Source organism: Podarcis erhardii, assembly GCF_964252035.2.
Source record: "Podarcis erhardii genome assembly, chromosome: 14".
Classification (NCBI taxonomy): Eukaryota; Metazoa; Chordata; class Lepidosauria; order Squamata; family Lacertidae; genus Podarcis; species Podarcis erhardii.
Window position 1 is genome coordinate 40,529,906 of NC_138503.1, and position 18,503 is coordinate 40,548,408.

The 18,503-nt window shown below is 48.5% G+C and overlaps 1 protein-coding gene across 1 annotated transcript in view; it reads left to right on the forward strand.

Moving 5' to 3' along the window:
* The first annotated feature begins 5,028 nt into the window (after window positions 1-5,028).
* The window catches only part of XYLT1 (xylosyltransferase 1), a 158,210-nt gene continuing 144,735 nt past the window's right edge, over window positions 5,029-18,503 (forward strand). Inside the window, exon 1 of the mRNA XM_081839707.1 lies at window positions 5,029-5,444. Coding sequence (XP_081695833.1) covers window positions 5,127-5,444 — 318 coding nt within the window. The 5' untranslated portion in view covers window positions 5,029-5,126. The remainder of the gene's footprint in view (window positions 5,445-18,503) is intronic.

Sequence of the window (18,503 nt, forward strand, 5' to 3'; positions counted from 1 at the left end):
AGGCGCTATAGCACCCCTGAAGACTTCTAGTGGCACCTATGACTCTGAGCTTTCTTTTGTTTCTAGCCCTCCTAGATAGAACCTCACAGGGCAAAATGTACTACGGTACCTTGTGAGCAATTTCTGTGAAATGAGAGTGGTGTAGCTACCTTGTATTTTTCCTGGTATTGGGTGGCGCTGTGGGTTAAACCACAGAGCCTAGGACTTGCTGATCAGAAGGTTGGCGGTTCGAATTCCCGTGACGGGCTGAGCTCCCGTTGCTCGGTCCCTGCTCCTGCCCACCTAGCAGTTCGAAAGCACGTCAAAGTGCAAGTAGATTAATAGGTACTACTCCAGTGGGAAGGTAAACGGTGTTTCCGTGCGCTGCTCTGGTTCGCCAGAAGCGGCTTAGTCATGCTGGCCACATGACCCAGAAGCTCCCTCGGCCAATAAAGCGAGATGAGCGCCGCAAGCCCAGAGTCGGCCACGACTGGACCTAACGGTCAGGGGTCCCTTTACCTTTACCTTGTGAGCAATTTCTGTGAAATGAGAGTGGTGTAGCTACCTTGTATTTTTCCTGGTATTGAGACATGCTCAGGGCTATTAGATCTAGCTGGTGCTTCTCACCACTCCTCAGCACTCAGCCAGTCCATGACAGCAGCGTTTCAGGCAGGGGCCTCTCGTAGCCCTACCTGGAGACGCCAAGGACTGAACCTGGGACCTTCTGTGTGCAAAACAGATGCTCTGCCAGTGCTCTATAGCCCTTTCCCCCAAAGGGCACAAAGGAGATCTGGCTATAAATTACTTTTAAAAATAAGATAGTTGAATGCTAGCAAGCACTTGCTTGTTTTTGTTATCTGGGAGCATCCTCGGCCTTCACCAGCGGGCCTGTGCAATCTACCCTTTGGGTTGTGACTTTTTTGTTAGGTCGATAAAAGTGTGCAGTATAAATATATTATCATTCACTGCACACAGTGCTGCCTTTTCAAATGCTCCCCCCCCCCCCGTTGTTGGCTGTGGTCTCCCCCCCCCCCGCTCCTTTTTCCTTCCCTCATCTACTTTTCTGACAAATGACCTTGATTTCTAATGCAGGCAGCAACTCGTCCCCCCTCAGCCCACGTAGGTCTCAGCGTTTCCTTCAGGGAGAGCAAACTTCGACAGAAAGCTCAATATTTGAGGACCCATTGGCACATTTCTCAGAAGCAGCCCCAAGACAGCCCGTGATATGAGTGGCGTCTCCTAAAAATAACCTCCTTCCATAGGCCTGCCTGCACTGTTGCTTCACAGCTTCCCTGCTCAGGGGCTTCAACCTTCGCTAGAGCTGCTGGAGAAAAACACCACAGTAGGGAGGACACATGGCTCAGTGGGAGAGCATCTTTTTTGTGTAGAGGTGGTCCCAGGTATCTCTAGGTAGGGCCGGGAGATAGCCACTCCCAGAGAACCATCAGGGCAGACAGTACAAAGCTAGATGGGCCATAGTCTGATTCAGTAAAGTGAAGGGCTACAACTCTATGATACTACAGTGGTGCCTCGCAAGACAAAATTAATCCGTTCCGCGGGTTTTTTCGTCTTGCAATGCAAGCCCATTGACGGTTTAGCGGATTAGCGCTATTAGCGGCTTAGCGGCTTTTAGCGGCTTTTAGCGGCTTATCGGATCAACTGATAAGCGGCTTAGCGGCTTAGAAAAAGGGAGGGGGAAAGGGGAAAAAAACCGCAGGAACTCGCAAGACATTTTCGTCTTGCGAAGCAAGCCCATAGAGAAATTCGTTTTGCGAAGCGCCTCCAAAACGGAAAACCCTTTTGTCTAGCGGGTTTTCCGTCTTGCGAGGCATTCGTCTTGCGGGGCACCACTGTACTTTAAGCAGTCTGGGCTTCCCCTGAAAGAATCCCGGGAACTATAGTTTGTCAAGGGTGCAGAGAGTTTTCATTCCCCTCACAGAGTTACAATTCTTAGAATAGTTTCATAGTCAATCTCTTTTCACAGGGAACTCTGAGAATCTTAGCTCCCTGAGGGGAATAGGGGTCTTCTTAGGAGACCCTTAGCACCCTTTACAAACTACAGCTCCCAGAATTATTTGGGGGAAGCCATGAGCACTTGGAAGTGGTATCATAGGGCTTTCAGGGTGTGGTGTGAATGTGGCCAGTACTAAGCTAAATGGTTCAATGGCCAAACTCTGTTTAAGGAAGCTTCCTCTGTTTGCACAAGTCATCCATTCTATTTCATCACAATAATGATGAGCCAGAATCTGCTCTTAAAAGGGGATGGAGAACCTAAGGGCCAATAGAGAGATGAAACCCTGGAGAGTTGATGCCAACCAGCATAGACAATAATAGATGGACCAATGACCTCCCTCAGTATTAGGGAGTGTTCTAGGTTCTTAAATGCAGCAAGTGGCTGAGAAGGCACACTCTGTACTACCAGAGAACAGGATGGTATCAGCTCAGCACAGTTTATCTCTCCCAGACTTTTACTCCAAAAATGCAGTTGAGAATCTGGCCCACTAACTTCTTAATTAAGAAGCAAAGTACCAATTAATTGTGAGGCTGTTGCTATGCAGGTGCCACATCACAAGAAAGGAGAGCAGATAAGGGGGGCACTTTGACTGTGCAATGAAAAACATGGAAGATAATATTTATTTGGTTCAGCTGAAAAGAAGTGTCACAAAACCTCAGCGCTTGAGGAAATAATAAAGGACAAAAAAGCTAATTGTCTTGAGTAGATTTTTGCAGGTTTCTAGAGCTGCGGCTGCAATTGTAAGGCTGCTTTTAAGCAGGGAATTATTTTTACCTATCACAAACCTCTCTGCGTGGCATTCCAAGCAGCATGTTATTATTATTATTTTAAAAACTGAAATCTTTATATCCATTTGTTAGTAATAACCCACCTGACAGCTTTTATCAGCACAAGCTCTAACAGACAAAAGGCTGCGCATTTGCAGGAAACTAACAAGAAAAAGTTGCTCAGGTTTTGCTGAATAATTTAAGTATGATCAGTAGCAGTAATAATATTTTGCTCCAGTTATAGAATCTTAGGATCACAGAGCTGTAGAGTTGGAAGGGATCCCCAGTGGTGTCATCTAGTCCAATCCCCTGCAATGGAGGAATCACACCTAATGACAGGTAGGGGGTGGCAGGTACACTGACATTTGAAATACTTAGTCATACTTAGCCGATGAATTCTGTGGTGGCTTCTGGGTGTCCCCTCTGTTGAGCATTCCCCATGATGTTTCTGAACAAAGCTGCTTGGAGCTTAGTTGGTGGAGACTATATATTGAGCATTCATTCTGATTTGTTTGCAGGGAGGTTAGATGATGGTGATACACCAGGCATTATCCCACACTTTCCAGTGCATTTCCCTCCCACTTTCTTCATCACAAAAGTCTTGATTTTTGGAAGGAAGCGGGTTCCATTGCACAAGAGCTCTGAATCAACTCTAATTGCGCAACCTGAGCCTGCTATTTATAGTAAAATAAGTGCTAGCACTCACTCACAGATTCAGCTAACTTCAGTGAGGATTAGCCCTAAACAACTTAGGCCCACAGCACCTTAAGGACTGTCTGCTTCCTGATGCTCCACATCAGTCACTGAGATCTTCTGATGGAACACCTTTGATTGCCCTTGAGCAGGCATAGGCAAACTTGGTCCTCCAGATGTTTTGGGACTACAACTCCCACCACCCCTAGCTAACAGGACCAGTGGTCAGGGATGATGGGAGTTGTAGTCCCAAAACATCTGGCGGGCCGAGTTTGCCTATGCCTGCCTTGGCCAGCTTTTATTATGGCAGCCCTTGCATTGTGGAACTCCGTCAATCGAAGTTCAGATGGTGTGCTTTATGCTTTCTGTTAGGTCTTTTTAAATGGCTGCTGTTCAAATAGGCCTTTGGAATGTGATTTGTTTTTATTGATGTTATTGTAGTATTATATTGTCATGTCGTACACCTCCTTGTTATATACACGTATGTGTGTGAGAGTTGCAACATGCTTATCAAAAGGGCTTTTTTTTCAAAGCTCCGCTTTAATGCAATCGACTTGTTTTCAGCAAGACTTACTCGCCAGCAGGTGCACAGTGGCGGAGCTTCATGCTCCGGCACCGGGGGCGGAGAGCAGGTGGAAGGGGGGGAAGCCGCGACGGAACCCCACCGGGATCGCGCTGCCGGGGGCGGTGCGCTCCCCCCACCCCCTCTTCCTTCGCCAGTGCAGGTGCATGCATAGGAATGCAGCCTTACAGACCCGCTGAAGCCCGCAATCTTAGGCGCAGTGTTACTCCAAACTGTTTGCGTACACACACCATCTATCCCTGCAAAAATCCTGGGAACTGTAGTTCCCTCTCCACGGAGCAACAATTCCCAGCACCCTGAACGAACTGCAACCCCCGGGATTCCGCGGGAGGGCGGGGATGCGCTTGGGCTGAGCGACGTCTGAGCACGCAGCAATTGCTGCGAGGCCAGAACAACGCGCGGGCGCGCTCCCCCCTTCACACGCCGACTCGCGTGCCTTTAAGAGCGCGGCGTGCTCTCAGGCAATAGCTCGGCACGCGAAGCAGCTCTCGCTCGGCCCAGAGGCTCCCCAAACCGGGAATCACACCTGCTATAATAGTCGCGGATCGAGCCACCCTTAAAGGCACAGCTGGAAAGGGGTGGCCGGGGACGCGGGCGCACGGCAGCTAAGCCGGGCGCCCCTCTCGGTTGCCAGCCGTGCCAAGGCGCATCCGGAGAGAGACGCCCCCACCCCCTGCCTGCCCAAAGCCCCCAGACCAGCTTCTCCTCCTCCTGAAACAAGGCGCCGCTCGCTCGCTCGCTCGGCTGCGCCGCCGCCGGCTCCTCCCCACCGTCTCCTTTGCGCGCACGCCCCTCGCCGGCCAAGCCCCTCTCCTCCCCTCGGCTCGTCTGGAGCGAGCGAGCGCGGGGCTGCCTCGCCTGCCTGCCTGCCTGCCTGCCGGAGGGCCGGGCCTCCTCGGCTCCTCTCGCCTGCCTGCCTGCCTGCTCTCCGCCTCCTCGGCCGCCTCCGCCTCCTCCTCCTGCTGCTGACGTCTCGTCCGTCTGAAAAACTCCAGGCGGCGGCGGCGGATGCGGCGCTTCTGAGTGGCTCAGCGAGCAGCAGCAGCAGCAGCAATCCCGAGCAGCAGCCGCCGCCGCCGCCGCCGCGAAGATGGTGGTGGTGGCCGCGTCGCCTTCGCCGTCTTCGTCCGCGGCCGCTTCGTGCGCCCGCCGCCTGGCCCGCCGCTCGCGCTCGGCGCTCGTCTTGGCGCTCACCGTGCTGCTGGTGCAGACGCTGGTCGTGTGGAATTTCAGCAGCCTGGACTCCGGCGAGGAGGAGCAGCAGCGCCCGCCGCAGGGCAGCAGCAGCCGCAGCGCCAGCCGCCGCCGAGAGAAGCGCGACCTGGAGAGCAGCAACCCTGGCCACGACGGGCACCGCGCGCACCAGCACCGCAAGGGACCCGGCGCCTTCCGCGCCAAGGCGGCGATGGTAAGGGGCGCCTTCCCTCAGCTCGCGGGGAGCGGGGAGAGTGAGGCTAGGAAACGCAGCGGCTTCCCCCACCCCCCTTCCCTCCAAAGATGCTCGGAAGGGCAAGCCCTGGAGGGCGCCGCCGGTGTCCCTGGAGAAGACGCCGTGGCCCCCTTTGCGCGCCTGTGCGCCCAAGACGCCTTGGCGCGCGTCTTACTCGTCTGGCGGCGCCCTTCTTCGGAAGGCAGCCTCCGCTTCGAAGGGACTTATTGCGGGGTTAGGGGGCGCAGGGTGGTGGGTTAACCCCTTCTCGCCTGCCAGCTGCGTCTTTCCTTCTCTTATCTCCCTCTCCCCGCCTTCTCTCTCGTACTCCCCGCGTGGCGATCTCGTCTATCGGACTGTGTTGGGTTTCTATGATGGATGTCCCTTGGGGGGAAACAGTGTTGTTGAATTGGGCTCCTTGGGAATTTTGCACAGAGTGGACTTTAAAAACAAACAAGCACGCGCGACATACAGCCCAAGCCTGATCTAATGCGTTTTGGCTCCGAAGTGAGTCCCGCTGAGGGCAGAGCCGCACCATGCAATATATGGGCTTGCTCAAGAGTAAATAGGGATTTCCACCGTGGCAGGGCTTGCCTCTATGCGCTGTGTGGGACTTGGGAGGAAACACTCTTAGGATTTGGGGCTGTCATTCTGAGACCTCGGGTGCCTTTTGGGGTTTACCTTTAGGTGGAAGAAGGATGGGGTACTGATGGAGAGGGGAGAAGGAGTTCTTTTTTAAAAAAAAAAGACTTTAAGGTGACCAGTACAGAGAAAAAGTAGTAAGATGATTCATGACAAGGTATGTGTGGTATTTTCCCCCTTTCCATTCTCAATCATAATGTTTGGTGTCTTGCTCAAAGAATAGTCAGGAGAAGTCCTGGGAGTCCTCTTTGCACTCTACAGTTCTTAGATGGAGCGGGTTGTCTCGCAGTGTTGTCTTCTTCATTTTTGCCAAGTAAGACTGCCTTCCATGAACACAGTCTTAACAATGTGTCCATAAGTGACTGCGGAGGCCAATTCTGGATCCACACATCCTTCTTGCAGTGTGTGCCGTGGTTGTAGAGGTGTCTTAGGGTTGAGCATCAGGCAAGGGATGGATGGCAACCCAGCCAGGAGGCTTCCACATGCCAGCTTGCTTTGCACTTGGTGCAGCTCACACATGCAGGTGTACCACATCATCCACAGGATTACGTTGTTCTCAGGAAAATGCCATCACATATAATCTCCCCCCTATTATATCCAGATTTGCTGTTTCTGGGTTTTGGGGGGTTTTTTTTAAGAAAAAAAGCTTTCTGGATTTTCTGTTGAAATTATAACTCTGGATTAAATATGGGCTGGAAGGATCTATTTATGAGAACCATGTCATTTGGGCTTAGGGAAAGTGCCCTGAGAACCTGTAGAAATATGTGTCTCTCTTTTATTAACTTGAGTGTATCCTGGTTTTAAATCTGCATCATAGGTGAGGATGTGTGAACCAGTCAATTTCAGTTTATCGTTTTTCCCTGTCTTAAGCTTGATTCTCCACATTCCCACAACTTGTGACAGAGTTCATCAGCATTTTAGTTCAAATTTCTCCAATATACACATGGTTGTATGCAATTTTACCTAATGTATACATTTTTGCAAAGCAGTTCCCCCTAACTATAATGCATTCCTTTACGTTACTTTCACCTGCCATGTGTGTTTATATGCAGACTAGTATATGGATCTTTGTACATATAGGTTGGCTGGAGAGCTGCACTTCCAAATTCAGAGAAGTGCAAATTTCGAAGTTCGGCAGTGTCTTGATTTTGCTTATTGCTTCAGAAAGTGAAGGATCAGTAAGTTCGCCTTTGAGTGTGAACTGAATTGAATTGCTCTCCAGTCCTTATCCAGGGGCAGGTAGCCAGGGTTTTCTTCTAGACACGTAGGAGTTTCTGAAAGTTGGATCTGGGTGCTAAAGGGAAGAAAAAGAAGAAAGGGCTCAAAGCCCACAATTTGGAAGTCTCTTCCAGCTTGCGATGTGCTGGTGTGGTGCATGTACTCCTACACCCTGTGGCATTTTCTTGAGCTGGGGTGGCTCACCCTGGCCATAGAGCAAACTTTTCTGGGACCCCACTGATTTTGGCAGAGTTGGGGGTCAGTGGAGAGATTTAAACCTCTCTGCAGAGCCCAGATATGGATCACTGCCTGCCACCCCAGACATCGGATCAGTCATTTGATGAGCAGGGAGGGCTGACCGAGGGAGGCAGCTCTGTGCATGTGTGCATATGCAACAATGTTTGATGGGCACGACTCCTCTTTGAGTCCCCTGCTATGTGCCTTGCCCAGGCTCACCATCCCTGGCGTAGGAGTCAACTCCTAGAGGCCAAGGTCCCTTTGCCCCCCGCCCCAATATTTGAGGTCCTGGACCCCCCCCTCCAAGTTGAAGGGCATTGCCATTCTTGTGGTGTGTGTGTGCCGTGTCATATGATCGATTATGGGGGGCAAGGCTTACCTGGCTCCTTCCCCAATATTTTCTTCAATACCCCAGGCCTTGGGTGGCAAGTGCAAGCAACCTTTTAATCCAAAGAGTTGTTCAGTTCCCCTTATGTTTTAAATATATGCTGTCTGGATTTTTGGAAGTGTTGAGCCAAGGCTTGGGTCCAAAACCTCCCTTTGAATGCTTGGGCTGAGTCTTGGAGCACGCTGAAATCCTAAAATGGATGCCTCTGACCCTGTGCTGAGAGAGAGCCATTGTCTTACCTCTGCAAGTAACACTGCCACTTCTTGTGCAGCTAGGGCAAGAGCTTGTAGAGCAAACCAATAAAATTTTGAGACAGAATCTTTCGAAACCATAGGGTTGGTCTTTGCCCCTCTTGAAAGTGACCCAGTGCTTCAGCGGCATTTTCCTTCGCCAGGCTGGCCTTGCTTTCAACAAGCCTACCTGAGCCGACGTTTCCACAGCGCTGCTTTGTAAAGAACTCCTCAGTCCAGAGGTTTGAACCTCCTCCACCAATGCTTAACACAGCTGTAATTTTAAAAAGTGTCTGCCTTCATATTCAAGAAAGGTAGCCAGCATAACTCCTTTGTTGGCGGAGACTGCATGTCTGCCTCACGAGGATGCTGCAGTTTCATCCTGCGTTTAGTCAGTGAGTTGAGCTAGGAGGTGACCACTAAAGACCCTTCCCATTCTAGCTTCTAGAAGATCCCATCTGCCTCACTGTGGTGGCACTTTTATGACTTAAATTCTAAGCATTCTAGCTCAGTCTGTTTGGATTCTCTAACTGGGGAAACTCCCTCCAAGTCAACCTTTTCTTGGAGGTGGGCAGTGCTGAGGTGTTCATTGGGTTAAGAAAGGCATTCAGCACATTCTCAGAGGCATCCTTTTTCACGTGTTCCATGGGACGTTGTTAAATAGGTCCAGAAAGATCTATAGTACCCCCCCAAAACCCCATTAAAAATCCCCCACTGTGTCTTGGGATCACAATATTTCCCTGAAGGAAATCCTGTAGATCCAACGAATTAACTCTACCTGGCGTGCTGGGTTTAGATCAACAACAGCACATTGCTCCTCTCCTTAAAATTACCCCAATGGTTCCCCAAGGAAGGACAGAACAGCCATATTTTGGAACGCAAATATTTTTGTAGCCGGATAAAAATTTCGGTGCATCTTTTATTTTAAGGGTAGCTGTCTTAAATCATTTGAAGTTGCCCTCTGTCCTGACTTTGGGGTTTAACAGCTGAGCTGTAGCAAAAGCATCCTAGTTTTGGATCTCTCAGATGGTCATATTTTAACTTTCAAAGCTGCTGTGAGCCGTGTCACACCAGTGCCGAGTTAACTTCCCTACTGAGCATTAATCTCGCTTTTTAAAACATACTCTTTTCCTTGTGCCCTTTGGCGGTTTGCTCAGCTGTTTCGGGTGTGGGAGCCCCTGGCTATCACCCACAATTCTTCCCTTTGGCTATCAACTGATAAGGGGAAGGGGAGCAAGACGAGAAATGTCCCAGAGGCCTTTGGCACATCAGCAGTTTCCCCAACTACCTTAAAGGCACAGGCGCCTCCCGGATATCCACTGCATTTCTCTTCCATCTCCCTTCTTGCGTTTGCGACCCCGCCCTGCCTCATCTCACTGGAGCCCTTTAGCCTTGGAGCTCAACTTTTTCCCACTCTTTTGAGCCCAGGGGGAAGAGGAGAACAGAAGCCCTAAGTGACCTTTGTTTTCCTTTTGGAGGGTTTGCTGTGCTATACCCACCTGAGGAATTTCATTCCCTGAAGCAACCAAACTATCTGCAGGGGACCTAGTTATGAAACAGCAGAGGGGAAAGTGCTTTAACTGGGTTCTCTATTATTAGAAGCCCTCTTAGGGGACTCAATTATTTTGAAATGCATCACTTGCTGAGTCATCAAAATCTCCCCCCAAAGTCGAGGGGCATTTTCCTTTGCTGCTGGGATATTTGCATTGGAGATTTTTTATATATATATAATCTTCTCTCTGTGTATAATATTGCAAAGCAAAGCATGGTGCTGAGCGGTCCCTGAACAGGTAGATCAGGAAGGACTTGCGATGCTGATGAAATGGGCAGCAATGTTGCAAGGAATGCACGTGGTGTTGAAAATATTGCCCCCTCACACATATTTTTTAAAATGAATATTACGGGTTGATTTCAGGCGAGTTCTTTCCAGAGCACACCCACTAAAATGAATAGACGCAAGTTAGTCCTGCCCATTAATTCCAGTGGGTGTACTCTGAGAAGGACTAGCATGGAAAACAACGTTATATCTTGCTTGCTAGAACAGGCCGGGATATGTTTGTTTTACTTACCTCTTAAGGTAAGTAAACCTTAGCTTTATCTTCTCCTGAAGATATCCTGCAAGGCAGCCAGGGATTAGATCAGAGGTTTCCTTTTTCTAAATGGGCTACCTTCCCAGGTTGTTGACAAGCCCCACCTGCCCTTTACGTCCCTCTACAGATCATGCAGAAAACACCTTCTTGACCATTGGACCCACTATCGGTCTCATTCTCTCAATCTGCTATAGCCTGTCTTCACATGCAGGGGGAGTCCCTAACTCACCCTCAAAGGAGCACAATGTGTCCCCCCTCACCAGCGGTACTCCCCCTCCCGTAACGCCCCCATACACCCCCGGGTTGATATTACCTGTTTACTAAAAGGATTCATATGCCACTTTTCATTCAGGGTATCAAAGTTGTGTACAGCATGATTTAAACAATGAAATATAATTAAAACTACATCAAATGATATATCAAACAAGGGGCATGTCTCTTGACGACATTCCTTTTTCAGGAAGCCTTTTCAAGCGGAGGTTTTTATCCTTGTCAGTCTCTTGTATCGGATTTGAAATTGCTTTTATTGTTGATGGTTTTTATCCTTAATTGCTCTGAGATGCTTTTATGGGAAGTGATTCATAAAATAAATAAATAAAAATAAGCATACAGTCCTCATACGGTAGGCACAAACGAGTGAGCTGGTGATCAATGGTCTTTAATTCACTCAAGCGTTTGCAGTCCAGTTGCCAACAAGAAACCACCAGTGAAGGTGCCCGCTGGATTTCTGGGGGGAGACTGTTCCACAGAACAGGCACCCCTACAGAGAAACACCCTATTCCTGGTTGGTGCCAGGTGGGTCAGAACAGGCTGTGGTGCCACACACAGGTGGTTCTTTATTTGGGGGATGGTGGGCCAGGTCCTTGTCTTCCCCCACCCCTCACAGGCCTAGTTTGACAGTTGGTTGGGGCCACAGCCCTGTCAGTCACCTGATGCCACTGTGATGTCATCAACCCATTTTTTGCATAGGGCTGTAAATGGAAGGCACAGTCAGCTGATCACTGGGTCTTCTGCTATGATCAGCTGATTGCCAGGACTTGCGAAGTGATGGGCATAGGACGGCCAACCAGCTGGTCGTTGGGTGCCTGCAAAGTCCCATTGGCCCAGCCACTTCTTTCCCTGCACCTAATGCCCTCGTCAACAGGCATAGGCCTGGTGGGTATGACTTGGCCACAGCAACCTTGCAGGCCAAATGGGGAGCCCTGGCAGGCTGAATTAGACCTGCTGCTTTATGTTCAGCCTTTTCCCTCCAAGGCAAGGGTAGCCAACAAGGTGCCCTCCAGATGCGGGTGGACTTGCAACTCCCATCAACCTCAACTAGCACAACCAATGGCTAGGATTGACTGGAGTTGTAGTCCAGCAGCGTCTGGAGGGTGCCAAACTGGCAAACCCTGTTCAAGACACCACATGTTGATCTTCCCCTTTCCCAGTTTTCCTGACTTTCAGCCCTATAAGGTAGATTGTACACACACACACACACACACAGAGAGAGAGAGAGGGGGGGGGACTGACCCTTGAAAACCCAGTGAGTTATTTATGGCTGAGAAGTAATTTGAAGCCAGGACGTCTGGCCTGATGTGACTTTGCTATTGCACCTTCCTGGCTTTTTGAGACTGAAGGACTGTCACGAAACAGGAAACTCACTTTGCCATTCATGACATCACTGTTAGCACACAAGTGGTTGTAATAAGAATGACGAAAGGCAGTGGAGGCAACAAAATCATTTGCCGATGGGATATTTTGGACCTGGGGGTCGAAAGAAAAGGAAAGTTTTCTCCCTGCCCCCCCCCCCCCGTTAGCACTGAGAGAAATCTTATTACAAAGCTTTCCATTAACCAGGCTCTGTTTAATAAAACAAACAAATCTCTTCAGCCTCTGAGCTAATGTATGCATTATTTAAGAACATTGTTAAAAGGCGGCAGCCTAAATGGATGGGCTACTGTGTCAGTTGTCTCATTAAGTCTCTCTCTCTCTTAGGCTTTCTCTTTTTTAATTTGGCTTTTTACGGCCCACCTAAGATTTGAGACAGATTATAAACCACTTGGTTCATATTCACAGCATCTCTGATTGGTGGGCAAGTCGTGCACTATTCCCGAATGCCGGATCTTTCAGAAGCACACTGCTGCGAGCTTTGGCAAGTTAACGGAATGCAAAGGAACATAGGAAACTGCCTGGTCCTGAGTCAAACCATTGGGCCATCTACCTCAGTATTGTCTACACTGGCTGGCAGCAGCTCTCTGGGGTTTCTGGCAGGGGACATTCCCAGCCCCACCGGGAGATGATGAGGACTGAACCCGGGATCTTTCTATTTATTTTCTCCAAGGAGCTCAAGATGGTACACATAGTTCTCCTCCTTGTTTAATCCCCACAACAACCCTGTGAGGTAGGCTAGGCTGAGAGGCAATGACGGGCCTTTATGACCAAGTGGGGATTTGAACCCTAGTCTCCCAAGTCCTGGGGATGCGGGTGGCCCTGTGGGTTAAACCACACAGCCTAGGACTTGCTGATCAGAAGGTCGGCGGTTCGAATCCCCGCGACGGGGTGAGCTCCTGTTGCTCAGTCCCTGCTCCTGCCAACCTAGCAGTTCGAAAGCACATCAAAGTGCAAGTAGATAAATAGGTACCGCTCCACTGGGAAGGTAAACGGCGTTTCCGTGCGCTCCCCTGGTTCGCCAGAAGCAGCTTAGTCATGCTGGCCACATGACCTGGAAGCTGTATGCCGGCTCCCTTGGCCAATAAAGCGAGATGAGCGCCGCAACCCCAGAGTCGGCCACAACTGGACCTAATGGTCAGGGGTCCCTTTACTCCCAGGTCCTAGTCCAACACACTAACCACTACACACCACACTTGTTCACTCAGCACCCTGAAACTGCACTGTGGAACAACCAGAGGCTTTGGATCATGGTAGGTGCCTTGTTCTCACTCCCCCCCTTTTTAATATTAAGGTTTCATTGGTCCACCCCCCCCAAAAAAATTGGTCCATTCCCCCCCCCCAAAAAATTTCCCATATCTCTCTGCAGTTGTTCTTATTTGAAATTAAAGCCTATTCATTTTTCTGCTGTAACAAGAGGACCAGCTGTTGAACACAAGAAATCTACGCCTGGTGTGCATATCCCACCAAGTGTTGAAATTAACAGTATGAAATAACCCATACGGTTACCTGGTTTGCATCTTTTTCCTGAAAGTACTTTTCTCGTCCTTAATTCTGTGTGCGTTCCAAAAATGCAACGTTGTGTCTAGATATTTCCAAAACCTCATGTTGATGCTGGATGACTCGAGGGGAGAGGAGCATGAACTGGGGTATAATTCGCAAATGTTGTTCAGAATGTGCAGCTTGCAATTCTCCTGATTCTTCTCTGCAAAGCTGGAGTAAATTTTGCTCCTGGCAGAGACAGTAGGGCCTGTTGCTATCCAGAACATAGGAAGCTGCCTTGCACTGAGTCAAACCATTGGTCCACCTAGTTCTATCTTGTCTACACCAGGGACATTTCTGGCAGTACCTGGAGATGCCAGGGGTTGAACCCAGACCTCCTGCGTGCAAATCAGATACCCTACCTCTGAGCTACAGGCCTCCCACTTTTGACCCAGCTGCAACTGCACAGCTCAGGTTTTCCTTGGGGTTTACCTTCTGCTCTTTAATTCAATTGTCCCATGTTTCGTTAGATTGCAGCCAGGTTTGAGGTGACATTAACTGCACCTTCTCATTTAACTTGTCCTTTACGAAACATGCAAACAAAAATCGCAGGTAGCACCAACTGTGTATGTGGTGGGTGACAATTATTAGAATCGCTACAGACAGGGAGAAGGAACTTATCCCTTTCCCCTTTTGGTGCTTTTCTGATGCGTCCATTGGCATCAGGGAGAAATCCCCTGTTGGTACTTACACGGGATTTTCCCCAAAGCAAATAAAATTTTTCTGAAGAGGGACTTTCCGCTGGACTGTAGCAAGGGAGGAAAACATCAGAGAAATTCCTCCTCCAGGCTTGCTGTAATCCCAGTAATTAACTCCCCTCCCGAAACAACTGGTGCTGCTTGCATTAAACACAGTAGCGCCTGGTGTCCATTGAGACAGGGCAGAAGGCAGAGAAAAAGAAAAGTAGCTCTCTGCCCCCCCCCAAACAACCTGGTACCATTCAGATGTTTTGGAGTACCATTCCCCATAGACAATGGTCAGGGATGATGGGAATTGTAGTCCAGACCATCTGGAGGGCACCAGGTTTGGGGAAGACTGCCCATGATGATGTCAAAGGCTGTAAACCAGATCTTTTAGTGGCTGTAAGTGTGCATGTCTCTGTTATAGACTGTGGGGCTGTTCTGTTTGGTGGGTTGTTGTTGTTGTTGTTAACACCAGCTGAGGATTCTGGCTTTAAAAAGCATAATTACTGTTGCTGTAATAATGGCATCAAACAAGCAATTATTTTTTGTGTGTGTTTTAAATTTTGCATTGCAGAGCACAATTTCCTCCTTGGATCAGTGCAAACATTTTTATACGTTGTGCTCCACAATAGGCCAATAACAACACAGAAAATGTATTCACATTTATCATCTGGCTGTGCCATTTCTTGGTGTTAGAATAACGGGTTGCTACCCACAAGGAGTTGCCACGCCGAATTGGAAAAAGCCTATCCAGTGTCAATGATACTCAAAAGACCTGCACATAGAAATGGAAGGATATCCCCTTTTCCCCAGCATGGAGAAGGATGGGGAGAAAACTGGGGCCGGCTGGCTCAGACTGCCATGCATAGTGTTAGAAACTGAGGTTTGAAAGCTAGGAGCTAAATGGCACCTTAAACCTAGGTTATGGGCGCAGCAACAGAATGTCTAGGCGTGCTTTTCTTATAACAAGAATTCAAAGCTGAAAATGAATGAATGCAGCTAAAATATTATGTTCATTTTTCACATGGTCTAGTCCTTCCCCTGGGACGTGGGCGGCACTGTGGTCTAAACCACTGAGCCTCTCGGGCTTGCTGATCAGGAGGTCGGCGGTTTGAATCCCCACGATGGGATGAGCTCCCATTGCTCGGTCCCAGCTCCTGCCAACCTAGCAGTTCGAATGCACCCCAAAAAGTGCAAGTAGATAAATAGGTACCGCTCCGGTGGGAAGGTAAACAGTGTTTCCATGCACTGCTCTGGTTTCACCAGAAGCAGCTTAGTCATGCTGGCCACATGACCCAGAATAATTGTCAGCGAACAAACGCTGGCTCCCTCGGCCTGTAAAGCGAGATGAGCGCCGCAACCCCGTGACTGGACTTAACTATCAGGGGACCTTTACCTTTTTTTAGTCCTTCCCCTACCCACCTCCCTGATATTCTTAAGAGGGTCTCTTCTCCAGTCTACTCCAGAGAGTAGCTGGAAGTGGGAAGGCAGAAAAAGGTCCCCCTTTCCTTCCACTCTGCAGCTTTAATCTGAAATCTTAGGTGCAGGACTGTGCCCAGAGCTCAGAAACTGCTCTCACTAATGAAATTCCCTGTCGCAAAACACGCCTAGTTTCGAACACTGGTCATGAGCTCTGATGCCACCTTCTATTTGTTTCCCTGCCATTCAAAAACTGCACCAAATGGACCAATGGTCTATCTTGGTACAAGGCAGCTTCCTGTGATAAATATGGAACTCTGGGAAGAGTGATTCGCTTTTCCTGCAGCAGCCAACTGGGTGGGGAATGACAGACAGAGAAGACAAATGATGGTTCCGCCCACCACTGATACATGACCATAGATAGAACAGGTGTAGCCAATGTCCCCAACTCTTGGCCTAGGCCTTGGATTTCCCCATATAATATCACTTTATATGTTCCAAAATTCTCTTTTCTCGCTGGGAGGCAAGCAAAATTCGAGGCGTAGCATGCAGAATCCAGAGTGTACCATGGAGGTTTACCAACTTTTTTAGGCCGGTGGGAACATTCAGAATTCTGAGAGAGTTTTGTGGGTGCCATTCACAAAATGGCTGCCGTGGTGCATGGTGCTTCACAAACTGGATTGGTGGAACATGGCAGGGCACGGCAAAAACACAGAATGGATATTTCGTGAGATCTTTTGTGGGTGCCATAGGCCACACTGGAGGGAACTCATTGGCAACACCTGGGGTAACAAAATGGCAGAGTAATAACAAGATGGAACTGGAAGAATATTCTCATTGCTAGTTTCAGGCCTACCATTCCAGGTACATCATGTGCATCTGGATTTAAGCATGTCAGTTGCCTCCTAAACCAAAAGGGCCTCCAACTCAAACGGTCTGGAAGGTCCAGAATCCCACTGATGCCTAGAGACACGCAGCCCTTGGAAGGTTGACCCAAGTTCTAATCCAACCCTTGGAATGAAATAGATTCTCCACCCCTGCTCTAAACTTAATAAGTGTTTATACCTGCATAGCTTTCTGGTCATGCACTGTTTACCAAAGAGAGATTCGGCTTAAAGTTTCCTCACGGACTGTAGCCATAACTCATGAGTGCTGCATGTTTATATTCAATCCATAACTAGGAGAGTACTCTCTTCGCTTACCACCATAAATGGTGAGGCTCGAGGAGTCGTGTTCCCGATTTCTGCACCGCATAGCTGTTGTTTCTCGTGCTGAGCAATAACGGAAGGTTACTGTGGGACACTTGTCATCTGCCCTCTTATTTTGAGAGGCGATTTGGGAATTCTTCAGAGGTCTGAACTGATTATACCACACATACAATTGGCCTCTTTTTCTTTCTTTCCCTGTTTTTTATTTTTTTGGTGGGAGTAATAATGGGTTGAAATGCTATAGTCAGTTATTTGGGGAGACTTTAATAAAATGACTTGGCAAAGAGCAGAAGGCTTCATTGAATATTTACAACAGCCTGGCTGAGGTTTTCTCCTTCAGGTTTTGGGGTGGGGCAGGTTCAGCTGTTTTCACATTATTGTTGTATCTGTGGTCTATTATGTTTGGGTTGTGTTCTGGTGAATGGGGCCTTTATTAAATAAATTGGCTGAAAGGAGTGGAGGGATGACACTGCAGAGTCCTGTGATCCCTGGGTTGTGAATAGTTGTTAAATGTCAAATTGCATCTACTCTTTTCTCATAAGATACAGTTCATTTCAGCTGCGTCTTCCTACTACTATTATTCTTTTGATAAAAGCTAATTATACACTTGGTATAAATAGTCTGATCTTCAGAAGAATCATTTAAGTGTGTCTGTATGTGGCAGGGTGGACATTACCTCTGATGCCAGAATTTAATTTTGAGTAGGGTTCAGTGAGCATCCTTGACCTTGTCCCAAAAGGTTGAGGAATCCAGAGCATTTTGAGATCATCCTTGGTAGAGGAAACTGCCTTATACCAAGGATCAGGTTATTGATTTATCTAGCTCACTAGCTGATGTGATGGGCACTGGTTCTCTAGGGTTTCAGATAGGTAGTCTCTCCCAGTCCTACCTGGAGATCCTGGGGATTGAACCTGGGACCTTCTGCATGCAAAACAGATGCTCTATGACTGAGCTAAGAACTGTCCACCAAGGGACTCACTGGTATTTTTCATGCAGAATGGGTTCTCAAAAACCTAGCTTGGAGCAGAGGCAAAGGTTTAGCGACTCCCAGTCTCTGGAGGAGTGGGCTGCCTTTTCTCTTTGGGAACCAGACACCAAGTCCAAGCATCTCCCAACATTTTCCCTACCACACTCATCAAAGAGGAGGCTGGGAGGGCAACTCCCATCAGCCCCAGCAAGCATGGCCAATGGCTGGGGTAGATGGGAGCTGTAGTTCAGTAACATCTAGAGAGCTAAAGGTGCCCAATCCGCTGATCAGTGCAGGAAATCCAGAGTTAGAAGATCTCCAGCAAGCCTCTGTTTTGAAGACAGCGTAGTTGTGGGTCATGATGCCCATATGCTGCTTCCATTATCTGGGTCCCCCCTGCCTCTCGATGAGTAAAATCTGCCAATTTCAGTTTCTTTCTCTTTCTCATTTCCTCACTCTTTAACTTAAATTCTCCAGTTCATTTCTGCATCAATTTGTGAATATTTTTAAAAATGAAAACTCACCTGCATTTTACTGCCATTTTCTCCTAATATACACATTTTTGCAAAGGGATTTCCCCCAATGGAACACATGTTGGAGTGTTATTTTCACTGATGTATGTGGGTTTCTTTGTAATAAGTTTTTATACTGATGCATGTGTTTTAATGCACACTTTACCCTAATATATGCACTTAATGTGCCCTTTACCTGGCTGGAGAACTGAGCTGCAAAATTCAGCTAAATTTCAGAGGGTGGTTGCATTT